At 43.0% G+C, this 21,690-nt stretch overlaps 3 protein-coding genes across 11 annotated transcripts in view; 2 read left to right on the top strand and 1 right to left on the bottom strand.

Annotated features, from left to right (window-relative positions):
- Positions 1-3,004: 3,004 nt before the first annotated feature.
- LOC132652338 (small nuclear ribonucleoprotein G) lies at positions 3,005-3,431 on the top strand. Its single transcript, XM_060377423.1, has one exon. It carries the CDS (start codon positions 3,064-3,066, stop codon positions 3,292-3,294), a length of 231 nt encoding a protein of 76 aa, XP_060233406.1. The 5' UTR covers positions 3,005-3,063; the 3' UTR covers positions 3,295-3,431.
- A 6,233-nt stretch (positions 3,432-9,664) lies between these two features.
- LOC110557375 (protein BUD31 homolog) lies at positions 9,665-10,543 on the bottom strand. The gene has a single exon (XM_021651714.2). It carries the CDS (start codon positions 10,282-10,284, stop codon positions 9,850-9,852), a length of 435 nt encoding a protein of 144 aa, XP_021507389.1. The 5' UTR covers positions 10,285-10,543; the 3' UTR covers positions 9,665-9,849.
- Positions 10,544-10,901: 358 nt separating this feature from the next.
- Positions 10,902-21,690, top strand: part of Ankhd1 (ankyrin repeat and KH domain containing 1) — a 107,522-nt gene continuing 96,733 nt past the window's right edge. For 3 of the 9 annotated variants that reach the window (XM_021651688.2, XM_021651690.2, XM_021651689.2), the window contains exon 1: positions 10,918-11,377. In XM_021651688.2, coding sequence (XP_021507363.1) covers positions 11,078-11,377 — 300 coding nt within the window. In that variant the 5' untranslated portion in view covers positions 10,918-11,077. Of the gene's footprint in view, positions 11,378-21,690 lie in introns of all 9 variants that reach the window. The other 6 variants (XM_021651685.2, XM_021651687.2, XM_021651684.2 and 3 more) reach the window with 3 other exon arrangements.

Here is a 21,690-nt window from a genome sequence, read left to right as displayed (position 1 = left end):
TAATGTTGGCTAGCTTGACATTACAAGCCATACAATCCCAGCTACCCTAGGGGTTGAGCCAGGAGGATGTCACTTTCAAGACCATCTGGGTAACTGAGGGAAGTTTCTTTAGGTTTAGGGGGTAGCTCAGGGGCACTCTGCTTGCTTTGCATACTTGGTGCCCAGAGGGTCAATTCCAATATTGCCAAGAAAATTAGAGAACTAGGGATGTAGAGTGCTTGCTTAGCAGATACAAAGCCCTGGGTTTGATCCCAGCACCACATAAAATGGGAAGTGGGTGCAGATATATGAGTTAGATTTGGGAGATCAGGAATTTAAAGATATCCGTTGTGACATAGTGAGTTCCAGCCTAGCCTGTGCAACATTTTTGTTGTTTGTTTTTTTTAAAGACAAGGTTTCTCTGTGTGGCCCTGGCTGTCCTGGAACTCACTCTGTAGACCAAGCTGGCCTCAAACTCACAGGTCTACCTGACTCTGTCTCCCCAGTGATGGGATTATAAGCATAAGTTATCACTGCCTAGCATATTTTTTTTAAAGATTTTTATTTATTTGTGTTATATGTGTACACCATGTGCATACAGATGTCCTTGGGGGCCAGAAGAGAGCATTGGATACCCTGGCGATAGTGTTACATGTGGTTGTTACATGTGGGTGCTGGAAACCGAACTTGGGTCTTTTGAAAGAGAAGTACATGCTCTTAATCACTGAGCCATGTCTGCAGTCCCCCTGGGCTAGATATTTTAGGGTGATGACTTAAGAGGTTAATATAAAACTGCCACCTGTTTGGTAAACACATTCAAGCAGTGCATACATGGGTAAAATGTTGTCTTTTAAAAGCGAAGTGGGAAGTGTCAGATAAGAACTCATGTCTGTAGTCTGGGTTACGTGAGACCCTTCCAGCAGACCAGCATGGGATGTCTTAGTGATTTTTTTTCTTTAGACAAGCATATTTCGAATCGGGCAATAATCTAGCTGTATCATAAGTTATTTACCATTTCGTCATTGATGGACAAATAAGGTTTTAATGAATATTCACGTATGTGTACGACCCCCCACCCCCCACCAACACCTTGGCTCATCTATGTTTTTGCATCACCTGTCATAGGCTTGCTAAAGGAAAGGTAGATGAATATAAAAAAAATCAGGGATGGGGCTGGACAGATTGCATGATGATCAAAGGGGTGTTAAGATCTGAATTTGACCCTAGTACCCACACAGTAGTTCAGATCTGTTTCACGGGATTTGATGCCTCTTCTTGCCTCTGTGGGCACTGCATGCATGTGGTATGTGGGCTTAGGTGCAGGCAAAACACCCATATGTATAAAATTTAAAAAACCACCACCACATCAAAAAAAAAAAAAAATCTCCCAAACATGGGCCAGTGACACAGGTCAGCCATGGTGCAAGTCTGAAGTCTTGAGGCCAACCCACTTTAAAAAGAATAATAAAAGGCTGGATACGGTAGACCTATCTGTAATCCCAGCTGAGGAGACAAGAGAGACCATGCCTCAAAACCATGGGAAGAAGAGAACTGACGTCCGCAGACACACTTGTGTTCACACACACACACACACACACACAGTCACCTATAAGATGTTCTTACTAAAGATTTTATTTCATCTGCTCTAGTGCTAGTGACACGTGAGAAAACACTAGAGAACTCATGAGGCCAATTATTGGACATGAGATTACAAGGCTCTAAGTAGTAGTCTAACCAATTCTGTTCTATTTCTGAGTTCTTTTGTCACTCTCCAGCATTCCTAACATTCACAGGAAATGCTAGGACAGTATTGCTGCTTTCTCTAGGCTCTCGGATATGGCTCACTCTTGATTAAAAACTGCCAGTTTATGAACGGAGGATTTGAGAGGTCACCGACAAGCCCTCCCACTTCACAGACATGCGTTCTGTATACCACCGTAATATGAAGTAATTCTCTTTAACTGACAAACCTTTTATACCTAAAGCTCTGATAAAATCCAATACTGTTGTTTTCTTCTTTCCTGGCTCCACCAGCATTGCCAGCACAGGGTCTAAGAAAGCCTTCTAGATGAAAAGTTCCAGACGAGAGCCCTGACCACTTTTCTTTTCTGGAGCTTCTAGCAGACTCAGGGCTCAAGCAGACTTGCTCTTGGGGCCACAGTAGATAGCAATCCATTTCTTTAGGGAGGAACACCTGGTGGGTGGCACTGTCACCTTGCCCTGCAGGTGAACGCCTGCAAGGCGTCTCCTGATTTATGAGCCTGCCTTGGTGAGTGAGGGGTGTGGCAAACTGAGGTAAGTTCAAACACTCCATAAGAGTTTCAGAGCTCAGCCTGCAGGATGACTCAGGCCTCACCTGCAAGCTAAAATTGCTCCTCAAATTGGAGTCCTGGGCCTGCTCCTTCCCCACTTTGGTAAGTGCTTCTGATTCTCACAGAGAACAAGGTGACAGCTAAGAGCCTGTATGTTATCTTAGAGATTTTCCCAGGAGATATTGACACTCATGCCCAGTTCTCCAGATACTCCTGTATTGAAAAGAAAATGTGAGAGAAGGCAAGATAGCTCAGAGCTTTAAAAGCACTTACCACAAAATGGCCCCTCACATCACACACATAACAACAATAGAGCTGTGATCTTGGTGTGATTGAGAACACCTGTGTTATTGGTACTTGGGAAGAAGAGGCAGGAAGTTCATGAGTTCAAGACCAGTTTCAGCTATATGCTGTGTGTGAGGCCAACCTAGGGTATATGAAACCCTGTCTCAAAACTAACAGCCAGGAATGGTGACATATGCCCTCGATACCAGCACTTAGGGGTCAAAGGCAGGTAGACCTGTGAGTATGAGGCCAGCCTGGTCTACATAGTGAATTCTAGGCCAATCAGGAACACTAGAGAGGCCCTGTATCAAAGGGGTGGGGGAAGAAAGAGAGAGAGAGAAGAAAGCTCTTCAAATATTGAATTCAAGACCAGTCTGTAGCTGGGGCCACAAAGCAAGACCCTATCACTCAAAAGTAAAACAAATGACTTTTAAAAAAGTAAAAGAATGGCTCCTTCCCCGTCTGCCGAGCCCGCTGAGGAGTCGCCATGAGTAAGGCCCACCCTCCGGAACTGAAGAAATTTATGGACAAGAAGTTATCGTTAAAGTTAAATGGTGGCAGACATGTACAAGGAATACTTCGGGGCTTTGATCCCTTTATGAATCTTGTGATTGATGAGTGTGTGGAGATGGCAACTAGTGGGCAACAGAATAACATAGGAATGGTGGTCATACGAGGAAACAGCATCATCATGTTAGAAGCCTTGGAAAGAGTCTAAACGATGTCTGTTGAATAGAAGCATCCGCATCCCTCCTTAAAGGACCTGTTTGATTGTGATGTAGAATTGGGTCATGTACATTTTCATACGAAACTTTTTGCTAAATAAACTTTTGTGATACTCAGAAAAAAAAAAAAAAAAAAAAAAAAAAAAAAAAAAAAAAAAAAAGTAAAAGAATTATGAAACCTAGGGTATTCCTAGGAGTCCTTCTGACTCAAAAGTGCTGATTCACTAAATGCCAGGCCACAGTAACCTGTGAAATGAGTGGGTTCTTGTGCTGAGGATGATGGCATGATGTTTGGCTTTTTCTTTAATATGTACCCACATGGGGAGAATTTCATGGAACTGCTGCAAGTCTTCATCTTTCACTGGAAAGATGCATCTTCCGGGGAAGCCAATACCCAAAATATATTCTCCAAGGATTCAGCAGGGGAGAAGCAGCTTAGTCGACATTCTGCAATTTGCTATCTTTTGGACTGTGTTCAAGTACTGTAAGGACATTGACCCGTGCTTCTGCTCAGCAGTTTCTCTGGAGTTCTTGACTTTACATAGTTCCTCCAATCACAAAAGATGAGCTGGTCATCTTTACCCCTAGTGAAAAATGTTTGTTCCTAGCCCAGGCATGGTGGTGCATGCCCAGAATCTCAGCACTTGGGAGGCCGAGGCATGAGAATTCCCTTGAGTTTTTTTTTGTTGTTGTTGTTGCTTTGGGTTTTTGTTGTTGTTGATGTTTTAGATTATAGGCTTATTTACAGGCCAGGATTTTGAAAATTTTATTTATTTTTATGTAAATTGGTGTTTTGCCTGTATGTATTTCTGTATAAGGGTGTCATATCCCCTGGAGCAAGAGTTACAGACAGTTGTGAACTGCCATGTGGGTGCTGGCAATTGAACCCACGTCCTCTGGAAAAGAACAACCAGTGCTCTTAACCGCTGAGCCAGTTTTCCAGCTCTGAATTCCCTTGAGTTTAAGGCTAGAGTGAGACCATGTCTCAAAAACCAAGCAAAAGAGGAAAGATTAAAAAAAAAAAAAAAATGAAAAGACCCCTGCACACCTTTCCTAACACTGCCTTTAAGACAGTCTCATGTAGCCCAAGGATGACCTTGAACTTGTAATTTCTACCTCCCTCTCCAAGTGATAGGATTATAACCAATGCAGCCATACCTGGTTTGATGAGATGCTGGGGACCAAACTCAGGACCTTGCTCATGCTTGGCTGGTGCTTTACCAACTGAGCTAAATCCCCACGTCCCTATATAGTGATCTTTTTCTTACCACCTTTATTGGATTTTCTGATTACCCAGTGTAATGTATTACTTACAGATAAGTTGAAAACACAACTAAATAAAAGTCGCTTATGGGTCAAGATGGCTCAGTGGATAAAGGGGCTTGCTACCAAGCCTGATGACCTCAGTTCAGTTTCTAGCTAGAATCCACAGGGTGTAAGGAGACAATTTATTTCCTCAAGTTCTTCTCTGTTCTGACCTCTACATGCTTCCCAATATACATACCCACTCACTTACACACATTAAAAAAGTTGCTCTTCTAGAAAAGGCCCCAGTTCCCAGCACTTACATCAGGTTTAACTCCAGCTCCAGGGAATCACACACACACACACACACACACACACACACACACACACACACACACTTTAAACAGAAGTTAATACTTACCATTCACAAAGCCATAATCTACTTCTGTCAGGCATATGTAAATTTTCTTTTACTATGTTAAGGGCTTATGTAGCCTAACCTGACCTCAAACTTTGTAGCCACTGTATTAGGATTAAGGTGGATACAACCCTCCCCCGCACCCCTTTTAAAGATCTCACTCCATTCCTGGTTGGCCTGGAACTTGGTATGCTGACCAAGCTGCCTTAAACAGGTGGTGCTGGGTTTGGAACTATAGTGCCACCATGCAGGGGGCTCACCTGAGAGCCTGGGATGGTTTGGAATTCACTTTGTAGACCAGGTTTGACTTCAAGAACCAGTGGTTCTCCTGCCAGTACCTCTCCAGTTTGAAGACTACAAGTGTGTACCACCACCCTCTGCTTCATTAACTGATGTTTCCTTTTTTGTCCTTTTTATGGTCTTTTAGAGCCTAGGTTGGGCTTGAACTTGCTTGCCAGGTTGCCTTGACCTCTTGATTTACCTGTCTTTATCATCCAAGTGTTGAGATTAAAGGTGAGCATCACCATGCTGGGCTCCATTAATTAAAAAAAAAGGTAATGGGAAGCTGGAGAAATGCTCTACCAGAGGACCTAAGTTTGTTTCCTAGCATCACCCATGACATGCAGCGCGCGCACGCACACGCACACACACACACACACACACACACACACGCGCACGCACACGCGCGCGCACGCGCACACACACACACAGACACACAGAGATAGATAGATAGAGAATAAATAAATAAAATCTGTATTTGTGTTGTTAGCTTTTGCTACTTTCTGGGTTCTTCCTTCCTTCCAACCCCATAACACTAGATAGGAGAGAAAAAAGGATAGAGGAGAAAGAGGGTGACTTTACTGTTACACTACTTCCTGCTGATTAGAGGCCTTGAGTCCCGTGGTGCAAGTTTGATCTTCGAAGTCAGGATACCTAATTTCTTCTTACTTCTTTTCAACAACTATTTAACAAACCTCAACCAACCATGAATGACCAACAGCATCCAGCCACCAACCAATCTATCATGGCGCTAGCATTTATACATCCTCTGAAAAGTCCCCAGAATTCCAAACGTCACACAATTGCAGAAACCATCTGCAGCTGGCAAAATCATGCCTCTGCTAGAGCACGAGGCAAACCATAGCCAGCTACTGTGAGGCAGCCCCATATCCCACACCTGGTACAAAAACACATTCTTCTAATATGTTTTTAAATGAAACAAAATTCTTACTACATGTGGGCACAAACATAGGTTGTTGAGTGTGTGAGGTCAGAGGGCAGCTAGTGAGGTCAGTTCTCTCCCTCTACCATATATATATGTTCCTGGAACCATCCAAGTCATTAGTCTTGTGGCAAGTGTTTTTACCTGCTGAGCCATCTTGCCAGCCCTTCATTAGTTTTTGCAAGCACGAGCTTGTGTATGTGTGTACATGTGTGTAGAGGCCAGAAATCAAACCTTGGGTTTGACATTCTCCATGTACCAGCCACCTGTTTGTATGTGGTATATATGTGTGTCTGGTTTATGCCCATGTGGAGTTTGCCATTTTAACTAGACTGGGTGGCAGGCAAGCCCCCAGGATCTGTCTTTATGATGATGATGACCCTTACCCTGCCCCAGCACTGGGGTTACACACACACACACAGAGTTGGCTTTTTAAAAAAAGATTTTATTCTTAATTATGTGTATGTGTCTGCATATGGACGTGCATCTGAATTCAGTGCATGCAGAGGCCAGGACGGAGCATCAGACTCCTTGATGCTTGACTTAAAGGAAGTTGTGAGGTGTTGAAAGACGGTACTAGGAACGGAACCCCAGGCTTCTGTAAGAGCAACAAATACTCTTAACCGCTGGACTATCTCTCCGTCCCCCTTCCCTTTAGATTTTTAAAAAATATTTTACTTATGTGAATGTCAGTTTAGGGTGTCTGAGGCTAGAGAGAAAGGTGATGGATCCCTTGGAGTTGGTAGTTAGCTCCATGATGTGGGTACTAAGAACCAAACTCAGATCTTCTCCAAGAGCAGCAAAAGCCCTCCTGGTGGCCCCATCCCTCAGTTTAATCTTGAGGCAGGGTCTTACTACAATTGCCCTTAGCTGGTGTGAAACTCACTGTGCAGACTAGGCTGGCCTCAAACGCATAGATACCTGCCTGCCTCTGCCTCCCAAGGGCTGGGATTAAAGATATGTACCACCATTGCTGGCCTAAAGTGTTTACTACATGTGTGCCTACTACTCAAGGTCAGAAAAGGGGGTAAGATTCCCTGAAACTGGAGTTATGGCTTATGATGGTTTGTTTTTGTGGTTTTTTTCTCTTTGTTTTGAGACAGGGTTTCTCGGCTGTCGTGGAACTTGCTCTGAAGATCACGCTGGGACTGAACTAAGAAATCCACCTGCCTCTGCCTCTCTAGGACAAAAGGCATGCTGGGACTAAAATTATATGCCACCATGCCCTACTTATAGACAGTTGTAAACCATCGTATGGGTCCTGGGAATTGAACCTAGGCCCTCTCTCTGCAAGAGCAACAATTTCTCTGAGCCATCTCTCCAGCAAGGACAAAAGCTCTTAACCACTAAACTATTTCTCCAGCCCCTACATCTGGTTTTTAAAATCAGAGCTCATATCCTCATGCTTGTGCAAGCAAGTATCTTTATCTACTGAGCTATCTCCCCAGTTCATCTTCAGAATAGAATCATGAAGGTTTAATGACAATATCACAGTGAATTAAAGTTACTGGTTTACTTCTTCTTTTACAGACGGAATGAAATGTGATAGACTGGTATGCAGAAATCCCTGGTTTTGAGAAAATCCAGGGTCCACATCCAAGAACTACATGTATAAGGTGGAAAGATGGCTCAGTGCTTAAGAGCAATTGCTGCTCTTCCATAAGACTTAAGTTTGGTTCTCACACAGGGAGGCTCACAACTGACTGTAGCTCTTGGAAGATCTGAAACCTCTGGTCTCTGTAAGTACTTCCATTTATGTACACATACATGTGTACACACATTTTGTACAGAAGTAAAAATAATAAAAATAAATCTTAATAAAACTACATGTAGTCACAGTCCTTGTATTTGTGATTGTGTTTGTCAGACATATATATATGGTAGGGGAGATACTATCATCAAGGTGGTTTTCCCAGGGCAAGGATCATCCATTGCTTTTTTGACATGCTGACTTCTGCAATTTCTCTTCCAATGTGAGAAACTCTACTGTATAAGTTGGAGAGAATTTTTTTCAAGCTCTTTGGTTTTTTAAACAACAATAGTCCAGTAGGGCTGAAGAGATGGCACAGAGGATAAGAGCACCTAATGCTTTCAAAGAGGACTAAAATTTGGTTCCCAGCACCAACCCAGGTGGCTCACAAGGACCTGTAACTCCAGCTCCGGGGTATCCCACTTCTTTGGCCTCTGAGGACCCCTGCACTGAAATGTATATACCAACACAAAGACACATACATATTATTAAAAACAATAAAAATAAATCTTTAAAAAAAAAAAAAACCTCTCATATTGTAGGGTGGTGGTGGCACAATCCCAGCACTTGAGCAGCAGAGGCAGGCAGATCTGACTTTGAAGTCTCAGTTCTCCTGCCTTGGCTTCCTGAATGATAGAATTATGGGTGTGGCCCACCACACCCAACTCAAGAAACACACAGCACAAAAATATTCGTGTCTAGTCTGGGCTACAGAGAGCCTGTCAATAGCAACAGGCCAGATGTGATGGCACAAGCTTTTATTTCTAGCACGTGGAAGGCAGAAACAGAGGGAATCTCTGTGAGTTTGAGGCCAGCCTGGCATACTTAGTGAGTTCCAGGCCAGCCAGAGCTACACAATAAAAAGAAACAAACAAAAATAGAACAAAAATCTAGCCAGGCATAGGAGGTGAAAGTGGGGAGATCAGAAGTTCAAGGCCAGGCTCCACTGTATTGAAAGTTTGAAGCCAGCCTGGGCCATGTAAGGCTCCCGTTTCATAGAATAAAAACCAGAAGCAGCTGAGATGGTTCATTTGATAGATATGCTTGCCACGTAGGCCTGGAAACCCAAGTTGGATTCCTGGCAACTAGGTAAAATAGAAATGAGAAAACCCACTCTACCAAGAGTTGTCCTCTGACCTCCATAGGAGCACGGTGGCCCAAGTAAACACACACAATAAGCAAAAAAAAAAAAAAAAAAAAAAAAGAGGGGCCTTGAGAGGTGGCTCGGTGATTAAGAGCACGTGGTCTGCCTCTTTAACATCTACACGGCAGCTCACAACCACTTCTAATTCCAGTTTCAAGGGATCTTACAGTCCCTTCTAGCCTCTGTGGGCCCCAGGCCATACAATTAGGCAAACACTTAAGTGCATAAAACAATAAACTAAAAAATAAAGACACAGAGCTGTATATTAACTAGTCAATCATTTTGAACTACACAGCTGTAACCAAAATCTAGGAAATTTACAGTTTCTTCCTTTTTTTTTTCTTCTTCTTTGAGATAAGGTTTCTCTGTGTAACCTTGGCTGGTCTTGTAGACCAGGTTAGCCTTGAACTCAAGAGATTTCCCTGCCTCTGCCTCCCTGAGAGCCCAGCCAATTTAGAGTTTCTTAATGATAAACTTAGAGACTCAGGGGAAACAGTGATTCAATCATACTGCCTATGCTCCCGGTTAGTTGTTAGGCAATCAAGACGTATTATTCAAATGGATGGAGACAATGAAAATACCCATTTTTCTCAGTTTCCTCTATTTCAGATTCATTACCTCTGTTTAAAGACTTTATTTAGGGAGTTACATCAGAAATTAATTTTGTACCTGTGGTAGCAATGACAAGCAATTCCTTTGTAATGCTGCACCTGGCCCGACAGGCCCGAGCCCACAGGCCCAAAGCCCCCCAAAGTCCAGGGTCACGGGCTCACCCGGAGCAGCCCCGGCAGCCGCAGTGCGTGCACTCGATGATGCGGCCCACTTCCAGCTTGCTTTTGGGAACGCGGCAGATGCAGTTGGTTCCGAAGTTGGTGTCTCGAGTCTGAATGCAGCGCAGGCAGCACAGGTTCTCGTAGCCCTGCTTTTTCCACTTGGCGATGAGGTTCTTGTCGGCGTAGCCTTCTTTAATACAATACTCGTACAGCTCTCTGCTGATGGCTTTCCTTCGGTTAAAGAGGTCGAAGATGTAACGAGTTTTTTGATGGTGGATCCTGAAGATGGGCCACAGAGACTCCACTTTCCGCTTTCCCTCGTGGGGCTCAGTTTCAGCCTCTCTCATCTTCTGATCCAGTTCATCCAGCGTTGGTTCAATCAGCTCCCAGCCATCCGGCGGCGCTTTCCGGCTTCTCTTGACTTTGGGCATTTTCCAGCCGGATACCTTTGGAGCGCTTTCCTCTGAGGATAATATACAAATCCCCGGTCTCCGCAGTTACAAGTCCGTGTTCTTGTCCGGATTTGTCAATGATTCTCGGACTTTGTGGGGATTACTTTTCCTCTTCGGCCCCCTGTCTCATCGGAAGCCGAGGCACCGACGACCGCGGCTTCTTTAATGATCCCAGGCGCTCTAATAATGAGAAATGGAAATTCCCCAGCCTTTTCCCGTCACCTCAGACGGGGGGCGGGATGAACAATACTCTCACAGGCCAATTGCACCACGCGACGTCCCGTGACCAAAATGACCGACCATCTCAGGCGCCAATGGAGTTCCCCGTTGTTAGGGTTCGCTATGACTGATCACAAGCCCAACTAATCCACTTGGAGGAGGTGAGACGATAGTCACAGAGGCTGACCAATAGATGGAGAAGGAGACCGGAAGTCGGCCCCGGAGAAGGAGGAGGCGGGTGTTCACAACCGCCTAGGCCTGCGCGGGTCAACGCAGCTTGGGGGCTGCGAGCCAGCTAGTAGCGCGTGACGGAGAGCGTGAACGACAGACCTCCTTGGCCAATGATTTGGAGGCGCCCGGGAGTCGCAACCAGTGATGAGTCTGAGGGGCGGGAGGCAGCAGGTTAGGCAGTGAGAAGTTAGTGGCGCTGCTGGGACGGGGTGGGGGGGCAAGGAGACGCTTCTTCCTCCTGCTTTGCTCCTCACCTTCCCGGGATCAGGCGCGGCGGTGGCCGCGAGTGGTTCGGCGGCGTCTCCGGCTCTGCGTGAGAACCATGCTGACGGACAGCGGGGGCGGCGGCACCTCCTTTGAGGAGGATCTGGACTCGGTAGCTCCGCGATCCGCCCCAGCCGGGGCCTCGGAGCCGCCTCCGCCGGGAGGGGTCGGGCTGGGGATCCGCACCGTGAGGCTCTTTGGGGAGGCTGGGCCCGCTCCGGGAGTCGGCGGCGGCGGCGGCGGCGGCGGCGGCGCGGGCGGAGGGGACGGCGCGCTGGATTTCAAGTTAGCGGCTGCCGTGCTGAGGACGGGCGGCGGAGGTGGTGCCTCGGGGAGCGACGAGGACGAGGTGTCCGAGGTATAAGCCCCGGGACCCCCGTGTCTAACACTGCCTGAGAGGTGACTCCTCGGAGCCAGCCGGCCCCCCGGCCGGGCCGCCCTCCCGCGCCCCCGGGTGCAGGCTCCCCTGACAGCGGTCGCCTGCACGGCGGCGGTGGCAGCGCTGCGGGCCTAGTGGGCGCTCGGCTTGCTCTCCGGCGCGCGTCAGGAGCGGGACGGCTTCCCGTCAGCGCCCGGACACCCACAATGGGGAGTTCTTTGGTCCGCGGGCTTCGCGCGGGAACCCGGGCTCCGCGGGCTGCCTCCCGCCCACCCCGGGTTGGAGATGGGGGAGGGCGGGGTCTCGCCCGCCGGAGTCCCTGCCCTTGGTACTGAGGGAGCCTGAGGAGCTGGCGCGCGCGGCCGGCTCCGAGCGCCTGTCCGCGCTTTGCCTCGGCCTTCCGTGTTGCCTGGCCCGTGCACTTAAGTAGAGCAACTCATATTTTCTCTTTAGTTTGAGGCAGGTGAGTATCATTAAGTTCTCAGCTTTTTACGCCGAAGTTGGAGTGGGGGGGCATCACGTGACTGGCTCTTGGACGTTTTGTGAAGTTAGGCAGGAAAAGGAAGTTCCAAGGCTTTGAGCTTCGGAATTGCTGGATAGTCGAAAGCTAAGGTTTTTTAGCCTGGGAGAAGGTGAGGCAGCCTACAAACAGCTTTTTTTTTTTCCTTGTGAAGAAAGGAGTTTAGCTTTTGCGTTTCTTTTAGCACATGCACATTTCCCTGTGCAAATTTTAGGTGTGAGCAATTTAGGATAGTAGCTACTGTCTCTTGGGGAAAGGGTGGTGACACAAACTTGTAGATGTAGATTTTTGCACACATGCTCACATGCATATGCATTTACAACTTGACTATTACTTTCTTTGACAATGGTTAGGATAGAGAACTCTACTGTGATGTTTTAAGTGCTCAGAATTATTTTTGACTGTGATTTATTGAATGTTTTAATTATTGATATGTAGCCTGTGAGTTGCTTTGTAGACCGGGCTGGCTGAACTTTCTCATCCTCCTTCCTGTATCATCTTAGTGCTGGATTACACCAGCATGCCTAGCTAAGTATTTCTTCTCCGTTGGTCCTGGTTCATCCCTGTGACTTTAACCTCTGGTCCTGGTGTTAAAGTACAGGAATTTCTTTGTACCAGTGATCCTGGCTTGTGCATTTAAGAGGAATAAGGAGAAGTTATTACAGAGTATAGTTACAGCACTGTTTTTCCTAGGTCTGAACAGGAGTTTCTTTGGATTTCACTTTGGAAAAAAAAGCTGTGTATGTTATCCATCCATATATTTTAATTTCACTATAAGAAAATAAATTCTAAGCCAAGAAGAGAAAAGAATTTTACTTGGATAGTCAGCTGTTAGGAGAGTATGTAGCTTCCTCGCTTTTGGGTTCGTGGAAGGCTTTTATCCTTTCAGTGAAGCTTGATGAGAGCTGAACTCAGAACACATGGATGTTTAGCTAGGCAATAAAGTGGTGACTAACTAGGTTCTAAAGATTTGTTTTCTTTGTGATTTGTAAAGAGAGAATCTGAAAAGATTGGCTTTATTCTAAATGTTATGGGAAGACAGTCTCCTTGAATTTTCGGGTCCACTTTGACATAATTGGCATGGATGAGATTAGAGGTTGCTGATTTGCTTTTATATGAGTAGTGTTTAAATTTCTTTACAGATAAAAGTGCTAGTGAACTTTCAAGTCAAATTCCTGTCTCAATGTCTGTCTCTGCCACACACAGGCATTTCAAACAATGTGTTAAAGCTATGGGCACAATCTATACCGTGTCATACTTTTTTGAGACAAGCAAGATCTTAAGGTCTTATAGCCCTGGCTGGCCTGGAACTGGCTTTGTAGACAAGTTGGCCTTGAACTCACAGAGATTAGCCTGCTTCTGCCTTGCAAGTACTGGGATTGAGTGCATGAACCACCATGCCTAGCTTCATATTTTAAATAAAATTTTTGGTTATATATGTAATGGTGTTTTGCCTATATGTGTGTGCACCACTTGAGTGTTTGGTGCCCATGGAGTCCAGAAGAGGTGGTTGTGTTCCCTCAAACTGGCTTTACAGCTGGTTCTGAGCTACCATGTGGGTGCTAGGAGTTGAACTGGGGTCCTTTGGAAGAGTGTCAGTGCTCTTAACCCTGAGTCATCTTTCCAATCTGAAACACCTATTCTTATTTTCCTGGTTTTGTTTTTTATTTTGTTGTTTGTTTTTTCAAGACAGGGTTTGTCTTTGTAACCTTGACTGTCCTGGAACTCACTCTGTAGACCAGGCTGGCCTCAAACTCAGAGATCCACCTGCCTCTGCCCTCCAAGCTCTGGGGTTAAGGGTCTCCTCTTATATATTTTGTGCCAGAAAAAAAAATGAATTTAGGTATTGAGTACATATTTGGATTTTTTTCTTTTATGAACAGGGTTGCACTTTGTAGTCCAAGCTGGACTTGTGTGTGCTAGTCAGTCAGTCTTCTGCCTGGGCCACCACCGATTTGGTTGGCTACCTGGCTTTTCTTCGTTAATTTTTCTAAACAAATAAACAACCAAAACAACAACAAACTTTAGTTTTGGTATGCAGATCTCTGAGCTACAGGGTTTTGGGGGAAGGGAGATAGGGTTTGGTGTGCATGTAGATTCTTAACCCTTGGAGAAGGAAAAACTTTTTTTGTGGTTTTTTCCCTTCTTTCAGAAAAGAAATTTCTGAAGTATCTCAAAGCAGCAGTAAGAATAGTAGGTTATATAGTCTCTCTTTGTGAATGAAACGAACTATTTTGCTTAGATAAGTTATTTACTTTTTCTGTTTTCTTGTTCATGATATTTTGGAAGGGATAACAAATACTATTCATAGAAAAATACGTAACCTGTGAAGTATTTGAATAATAATAAAATCCTCATGTTTACATTTTCTAAATTATTTTAGAGCCAGTACTTAGATCCATAGAGACAATGAGTTAGTTGTTACATAGTTTGGGAGTGGAGGTTGTCTTCCCCAGTGTGGGGCAGGAGAAGGTAAGAAATGAGACTTGAAAGACCCAGTAATATCTCTTGCTGGTTAAGTTGAAAGATCCTGTAGTTTGAGAAGGTGTCCAAGACTATTACTAGTAGTAATTTTTAAAATTATTATTATTATTATTTGCATGCACAAATGGCATGTGTGTGCGATAACATTCTTGTGGATATTTTAGGACAACTTGCCGAAGTCCATTCTTTTTACTATGAGTTCTAGGGCTTGAATTGAGGTGTTGCTGGAAGTGTTTGTAATTGCTGAGCCATCTCACTATCCTCCATATAAATTTTTAAAAACATATTGAAGTTACGTGGGTGGCGTGTTAAAGGCCTTTAATCCCAGCACTTGGGGAGGCAGAGGCAGGCAGGTAACTATGAGTTTGAGGTCTACAAAGTGAGTCCAGGACAGTCACAGCTACACAGAGAAACTCTGTCTAGAAAAAGAATAGCAACAAACCCAAAAAACAAAAACAAAAAAACCCCATGAAGTTATATTAGTTTAAGAATGCCATCATTTGATTATTTGTTTAGTGGTTCTGGGGATTAAACCCAGGACCTTGTGTTTGCTAGCAGGTATTCTGTCTCTAGCACCTCTTGACTTTGTAAAATTTGAGATAGCAGCTTACTAAATTGCTCAGGCTAGCCTTGAACTTTCTGTTTAGCTCAGCCAGGGATTAAACCTTTTTTGTTTGTTTGTTTGTAGACAGTCTTATTGTGAAACCCTGGCTATCCTGAGAAGCGTAGAGCTCCATCTACCTCTGCTTCTTAATGCTGGACTAAAGGCATGTGCCGCTCCACTAGACATAAAACTTATGATACTTCTCCTTGAACCTCAGTGTTGTTAATAGGCTGATACCACCAGATCCAACTATTGCATATGGCTTTAAACATAGGGGGGTGTCTGTTTTGTATTTCTTCAGGGTTGTTGAGTCTCTTCCTTATCCATATAAGTCCCTGACTAGAGGAGTCAGAATATGCATTGGATAATAGAGGTCAGGTTAAAATTTTCTTAGAGTTAAGTACACAACTATAATCCAGTGAGTTGGGAGAATGAGTCAGGAGTTAAAGGCCAGCCTCAGTCTCATAGCAGAGCCAGCCTGATCTACACGAGACCCTGTCTCAAAAACAAAACCCATATAAATCAGTTTAAATTATTTTATTGAAGTGAATGTGTGCATGTGTGCGCACGCTTGCCAGAATACCTAGAGCTGGAAGACAGCTGTTAAGCAGTTCATTGTGGGTGCTGGGATCTGAATTCAAGTTGTCTGTAAGACAATTCCATGCTCTTAACCACTGAGCCATCTCTCCTTACAAACCAGTTTTGTTTTTGTTTTTTAAATTACTTTATGTGCATGAGTGGTTTGGTTTGTATATATGTGTGTGCAGTGCTCACAGAGGCCAGATGAGGACTTTGGATCTCCTTGGGACTGGAGTTACAGATAGTTGTGGACCACCATGTGGGTTCTGGGAATTACCCAGATCCTCTGGAAGAGCAGTCAGTCTACTTAACCACTGAACCACCTTTCTAATTCATAAACCATTTTTGGTTTTTTTTTTTTTTTTTTTTTTTTGAGACAGGGTCTCACTGTGTAGCTCTGGCTGTCCTGGCACTCACTGTGTAGACCAGCTGTTTTCAAACTTACAGAGATCCACCTCCGCCCCTGGCTCCCTAGTGCTGGGATCAAAGGTGTGCACCACTACTCCTAGTTTTTGTTGTTGTTTGTTGTTTTGTTTTTGTTTCAGTGTGCATTGGTGTTTTGTCTGCTTGTATTATGTCTGTGTGAGAATGTCATTTCTTTAAGTTACAGATAGTTGTGAGCTACCATGTGGGTGCCAGCATTTGAATGTGGGTCCTAGAAGAACAGTCATTGCTCTTACCTGCTGAGCCATCTCTCAAATCCTACAAACTAAATGTAAATTTTAAAGTGATACTTTTCCCCTTTTAGCAGATTGAAAAAAAAAATTCTAGCTAGGTGTGGTGACAAGTGCCTGTAATCCCAGCACTCTGGGAGCCAGAGGCAGGCCTATCTGTGAGTTTGAGGTCAGCCTGGTCTACAAAGTGAGTCCAAGACAGCCAAGGCTACACAGAGAATCTTGTCTCGAAACAAACAAACAAAAAGAAAAAAGAAAAAAAATTCTAAAGAAAGGACTTTTTAAGATTGATTTTAAATATTTCTATCATAAGAATATGCATATATATCTGAATAATATGTTACATCTTTTAAAATTATAAAAATGCTGGTGTGGTAGTACACAAATATACCTTTAATCCCAGGCAGACAGATTTCTAGAGGTCAAAGTTAGCCTGGTCTATACACTATACTTGAGTTTCAGGCCAGCCAGGACTGCATAGTAAAACCCTATTGGGAGTGTGAGGAATGGATTACCACAAGGTTATGGGGCTTAGGGTGTAGCTCAATGTTAGGGCGAAACTCTTGCCTAATATGCATGTATCTCTGGGTTCAATCTCCATTACAGGTGGAAAAAGATAAAACATTATATATTATAAAACTAGTTTCTTGAAGAACAATTCAACAGTATAGATAGAAAAGATAATGTAAAAAAGTTTTTCCCACCTCAACTAGCTCTTCAATTCTTTCAAGGTAGCCAGTAATCTTCTTTCAATAAATTTATATCATATTGATAGTTTCTTTAAAGCATGTGCCATATTTACAATTATGTAAAAGCACAAAGATACTGAATATGGCCCTGAAAATTATAGCAGAAGCTATGTAAGGGATTTTTTTTTTTTTTAGGATTTTTTATTGTCTTGGAAAATTACTTTTAGATTCAAAAGCACAGGCTGGAGAGGTATGTTTATAGTTTAGAGTCGAAAGCACAGGCCATATAGAGTTGGTTTTCATTCAGTGATGAAAGAGCTAATTAATTTCCTTTATAGTTATGTTCTATAATATAGAGCAGGGTTTTTCAATAGCATACTGACATTTTGGGGCCAGATAATTCTTTGTTGTAAGGGCTCTCTCATGTACTAGCAGCATCTTTATCTGTCCACTAGATGCCGGTGTAACCAGCTAATTGAGATAGACTAAATTCTTCAGACATTCATATGATGCCTCCAGAGAACAAAGTTGCTCTTGCTTGAGAACCACTGGTTTAGAGGCCACTCTTGTCAGGGATGGCAGTTTTGTCATGAATGCTGTGTATTCAAACTTTAGGTAAACAAGGTGACTCACTGCTTTTCATAGCATTTTACGACTTACACATAATCGGAACAAGAGAGAAATAGAAAGAAGGTACTGAATAATGTAAAACTAGTCAGGAATGTTTTAAAATTTCTAAAGTAAGCTTCTCAGTTAAAAAACTTTCACTTAAAATATTTTCAAAAACTTTACTTAGTTTTCTTCAAAGTAAACATACAAAAATTGTTAGGGGGACATTTAGTTTGTTCAAGATAGAAAGGGTTTTATCAGTGATAAAATCAGTGATAGTCTAGTGTGTAAATTTTGGAGATGTCAGAAATGTTAAAAAGGGGCTGTGTGCTATTACTGTAACTGTTAATGGATCAGTACCATTCTTGGACAGTATCATTCAGTAAAGCAGTAAGACGGCATATAAATTAATGATTATGACTATATGGGTTATGAATTTAGAGCAATGCAGAAGTAGCTAGTGTGAGTAGAAGACTACTGTGAAGTATGTAATTTGTAATTTGAAGTATGAGAGTTTTGTTTTTGTTTTTAAGGGTTGTTGATTTTTAAAGGCATCTTTAAATATCTAACATAGTTTATAAATCTAATAAAGAAAAAGTAATGAACTCCTTTTTCATTTTTAAATGTTTTTTTTTTTTAATTGTGTGTGTGGGGGCGGGTGGGAAAAAGGGAAGGAGAGAATATGGAGGTCAGAGGCTAGCTTTTGGAAGGATTCTTCTTCCAATTTGGGATCTGGAGACCCAATGCATGATAGTGTTTTTATCTGCAGAGCCATTTTTGTTGTCCCCTTCCCCACCTACTCCCTACCTTTTTTTGTTCTGTTTTTTGAAACAGGATTTTGTTTTTGTTTTGTTTGTTAGGTTGTTTTTTGAGACAGGGTTTCTCTGTGTAGCCTTGGCTGTCCTGGACTTTCTTTCTAGACCGGGCTGGTCTCCAATTCACAGAGATCTGCCTGCCTCTGCCTCCCCGTGCTGGGATTAAAGGTGTGAGCCCCTACCTCCCCTCCCCCCGTTTTGAGATAGTGTGACACATGATACAGCCCAGGTTGGCCTATAACTCATGATCTTTTTTTTTTATTTTAATTTTTTATTTTATGTGCATTGGTATTTTGCATGCATTGTGTGTCTGTGTGAGAGTGTCAGATCTTGGAATTACAGACAGCTGTGAGCTGCCACATGGGTGCTTGGAACTGATCCGGGGTCTTTTGGAAGAACAGTCAGTGCTCTTAACCATTGAGCCATCTCTCCAGCACAATTCAGGATCTTTGTGCCTTTAATTTCTAAATTCTGGGATTACAGGTGCCTATGCCTTTTTCCTCTTTCCCTTAGTTCCTTCTTCCTTTCTCTTGTGTTTTTGAGGTAAGCCTAAACTTGCCCCAAACCTGCTATATAGTTTAGGATGATCTTGAAACAGTCACTGACTTTCTAGTCTTGGAGAAAGCACAGGGCTATGCTGGCTTTGAACTTTTTTTTTTTTTTTTTAAACGGTGTCTCTCCATTTAGTCCTAGTTGTCCCGGTATTCCATATGTAAACCAGGTCTGCCTTAAACTCGGAAATCCTCCTGCCTCCCAGTGCTAGGGATAAAGTCACCATAGCTGGCTTTGAAATCTTGATCCTCCTTTTTCAGCCTCCAGAATGGATTTATAGGGATAAACCACCGTGCCCAGCTTTTGGTGGTTGTGAATAATTCTGCTTTGAACATAGGTGGATAAACATCTCTTAGATCCTGTGTTCCATTCTAATTACATGTCTGTGTGGAGCTGTGTGTAGAGTCTGTGAGTGCTTGTGTCAGTGGATGCCAGAGGAATCAAATTCTGATGGAGTTGGAGTTAGAGGTGGGTGCTAGGAATAGAATTCTGGTCTTGTGCAAGATTAGTATGTGCTCTTAACCACTATGTCATCTTTTACTGTTTACTCATTGTTTACAGAAGAATCTGTTTAGTGAGTAGGACTTTTTCATGAACTCATCTTTTATAATAAAATTCCATAGTTCCGGCTTGGGAATGGAGCTCAATTGGTAGAATAATTGCATAGTATAACAGGAAAATCTGGGTTTTATTCCAGTACAGCATAAAACCATGCTTGGTGGTGCAGTACTTGGGAGGTAGAGGCAGGAGAAGTTGAAGGTTGTCTGTCCTCAGTGAATACTAAATTAAGAGTTAGAAGACAGCCTGAGCTACCATGGACTCTATCTCAAAAGAAAGAAAAATAAAAGTGAAAGAATTGTAAAGGTCCCTGCCTGTGTCTCAATAGAGGGGAATTCTTTTGGGGTGCCCAGCCCAGCCTGACCTGTGCATTAAGGAATCAGAAGATAACTATGGTTGTGGAGATAGTTGATAAAGTGTTTGGTGATCTGAGTTAGATTCCCAAAAAGCCAGGAGTGGCAGTGTGTGTTTGTAATTCTACCCTGGAGAGTCCAAGATTGGTAAATCCCCTGGAGCTTGCTGGCTGCTAGCTAGCCAGTCTAGCCTAGTCTAACCTAGTTGGCTATTGCAGGGCCTCAGTGAGAGAGATCTTGTCTCAAAAAACAAGGTGTAGGATGCCTGAGCAGGAAGGGCATCCTAGATTGTACTCTGGCTTTTCCTCTTTCCCTCCTTCCTAGCAGCAGAGGCTGTAGCTCAGTTGGTGGAGTGCTAACCTAGTATGGATGGATCCCTGGGTTTCATCTCCACATAAAGGAGACTTGATGGTTTATACATGTAATCTCAGCACTTGAGGGTGGAGCAGGAGGATCAGAAAGTCAAGGTTGTTTGTAGCTACATAGTGAGTTACACAAGACCCTGTCTCAGTCTAAAATAAAACAAGAATTGGTGATGGTAGTTAGTGGTAGAGTACTTGCCTATCCTGTGAAGGCCCAAGGATCTGTCCCCAGTACTGCAAAAAGAAAACAGAAAAGGTCTTTCAGTGGTTTTAGTCCTTGATAACTTAAGAATTCTGGTAAAATGCTTGCCATCAAACCTGATGACCTGAGTTCAATCCCTGGAACCTTTATAGTGGAAAGAGAGAACTGGTTTTGAAAAGTTGTCTTTTGACCTGCATTTACATACTGTTGGGCGTGTGCTTGCACGCACACACACACAAAATAGCAAGGAAAAATTAGTGAAAATGAATTGTTTGGTTAGTTGTTTATCCATTCATTTATCCATCCATGTTGAGATTGAAACCCAGAATCATCTCATGTTGTAGTGTGATCCAGGCTGCTTTATAACACACTATGTGTAGCCCAGGCTTCCCTGAAACTTACAGCAATCTTATTTCAGTTTCATAAGTGTTGAAATTATAGGCCTGAGCAACAATGCCTGCTTCCTAGCTTTTTATCTTTTCTTTTATGGTGCTTAAGGATTCCAGCCATCTTTTTATTTTTTGAGATAAGAGTTTTAGTAAATTGCCCAGGCTGGCCTTGAACTCAGTTCTAGTAGGCTTTGAACTTCTTGTCTCTACTTTATATACCACCAGGCGTAGCCTGATTGGTATTTTGGAGTAGATTTATTTATTTAGGGTCTACTATTTATTAAGCTTTATGCTAGGCTTTAGATGATGAAAAAAGTTTCCTGTTCTTAAAGATATCAGCTTTTTCAGTAATATGAACATTTCAAGGAATGAGAAAACTTTACATGTTCTTTTAAACTCCTTTTGATGAATTATATCGTTGCATGTTTTAGGCATGTTGCAATTTAATGACCTCATTATATTTAATTTTGTTATGGTTCTGTGACAATCCAAGATACCAAAATCAATGTATAAACTCTTGCTGTGCATTAATTGGATGATCTTTATAAAGGTAGTGTTTAAGTCTTCATTTGAGGCCGTGGATGAGCCTTAAGAGGTGGGCTTACAAGGGTAATATTTTAAATAAAACATTAAAAATTTAAATAATTTAATAAAAGCATTCCTACTCAGTCATCATGGATAGCTGTCTTATGTTCATGTTTTAGCAAAATTCAGACTACTTTATCTTATTAATTTATTTACTGTGTGTGTTTGAGTGTGTGTAAATTCTGTTTTTACCAAAATGTTACTTAGTTCAGCTTGCTGTGGTGGCTTACATTTGTAGTTCTGAACTGTGGAGGTTGAGGTAATAGGATTGCTGCTAGCCTGGCCTATAAAGTAGTCCCCCCAAAAAAGAAAGAAAA

The sequence above is a fragment of the Meriones unguiculatus genome, chromosome 2, assembly GCF_030254825.1.
Source record: "Meriones unguiculatus strain TT.TT164.6M chromosome 2, Bangor_MerUng_6.1, whole genome shotgun sequence".
Classification (NCBI taxonomy): domain Eukaryota; kingdom Metazoa; phylum Chordata; class Mammalia; order Rodentia; family Muridae; genus Meriones; species Meriones unguiculatus.
Note: the sequence above shows the minus strand (reverse complement) of the source record. Positions and strands in the feature narration are given on the sequence as shown.

Bases quoted from the DNA above. Each gene is read 5' to 3' on its own strand.
- LOC132652338 (XM_060377423.1), top strand. From the start codon at position 3,064: ATGAGTAAGGCCCACCCTCCGGAACTGAAGAAATTTATGGACAAGAAG.
- LOC110557375 (XM_021651714.2), bottom strand. From the start codon at position 10,284: ATGCCCAAAGTCAAGAGAAGCCGGAAAGCGCCGCCGGATGGCTGGGAG.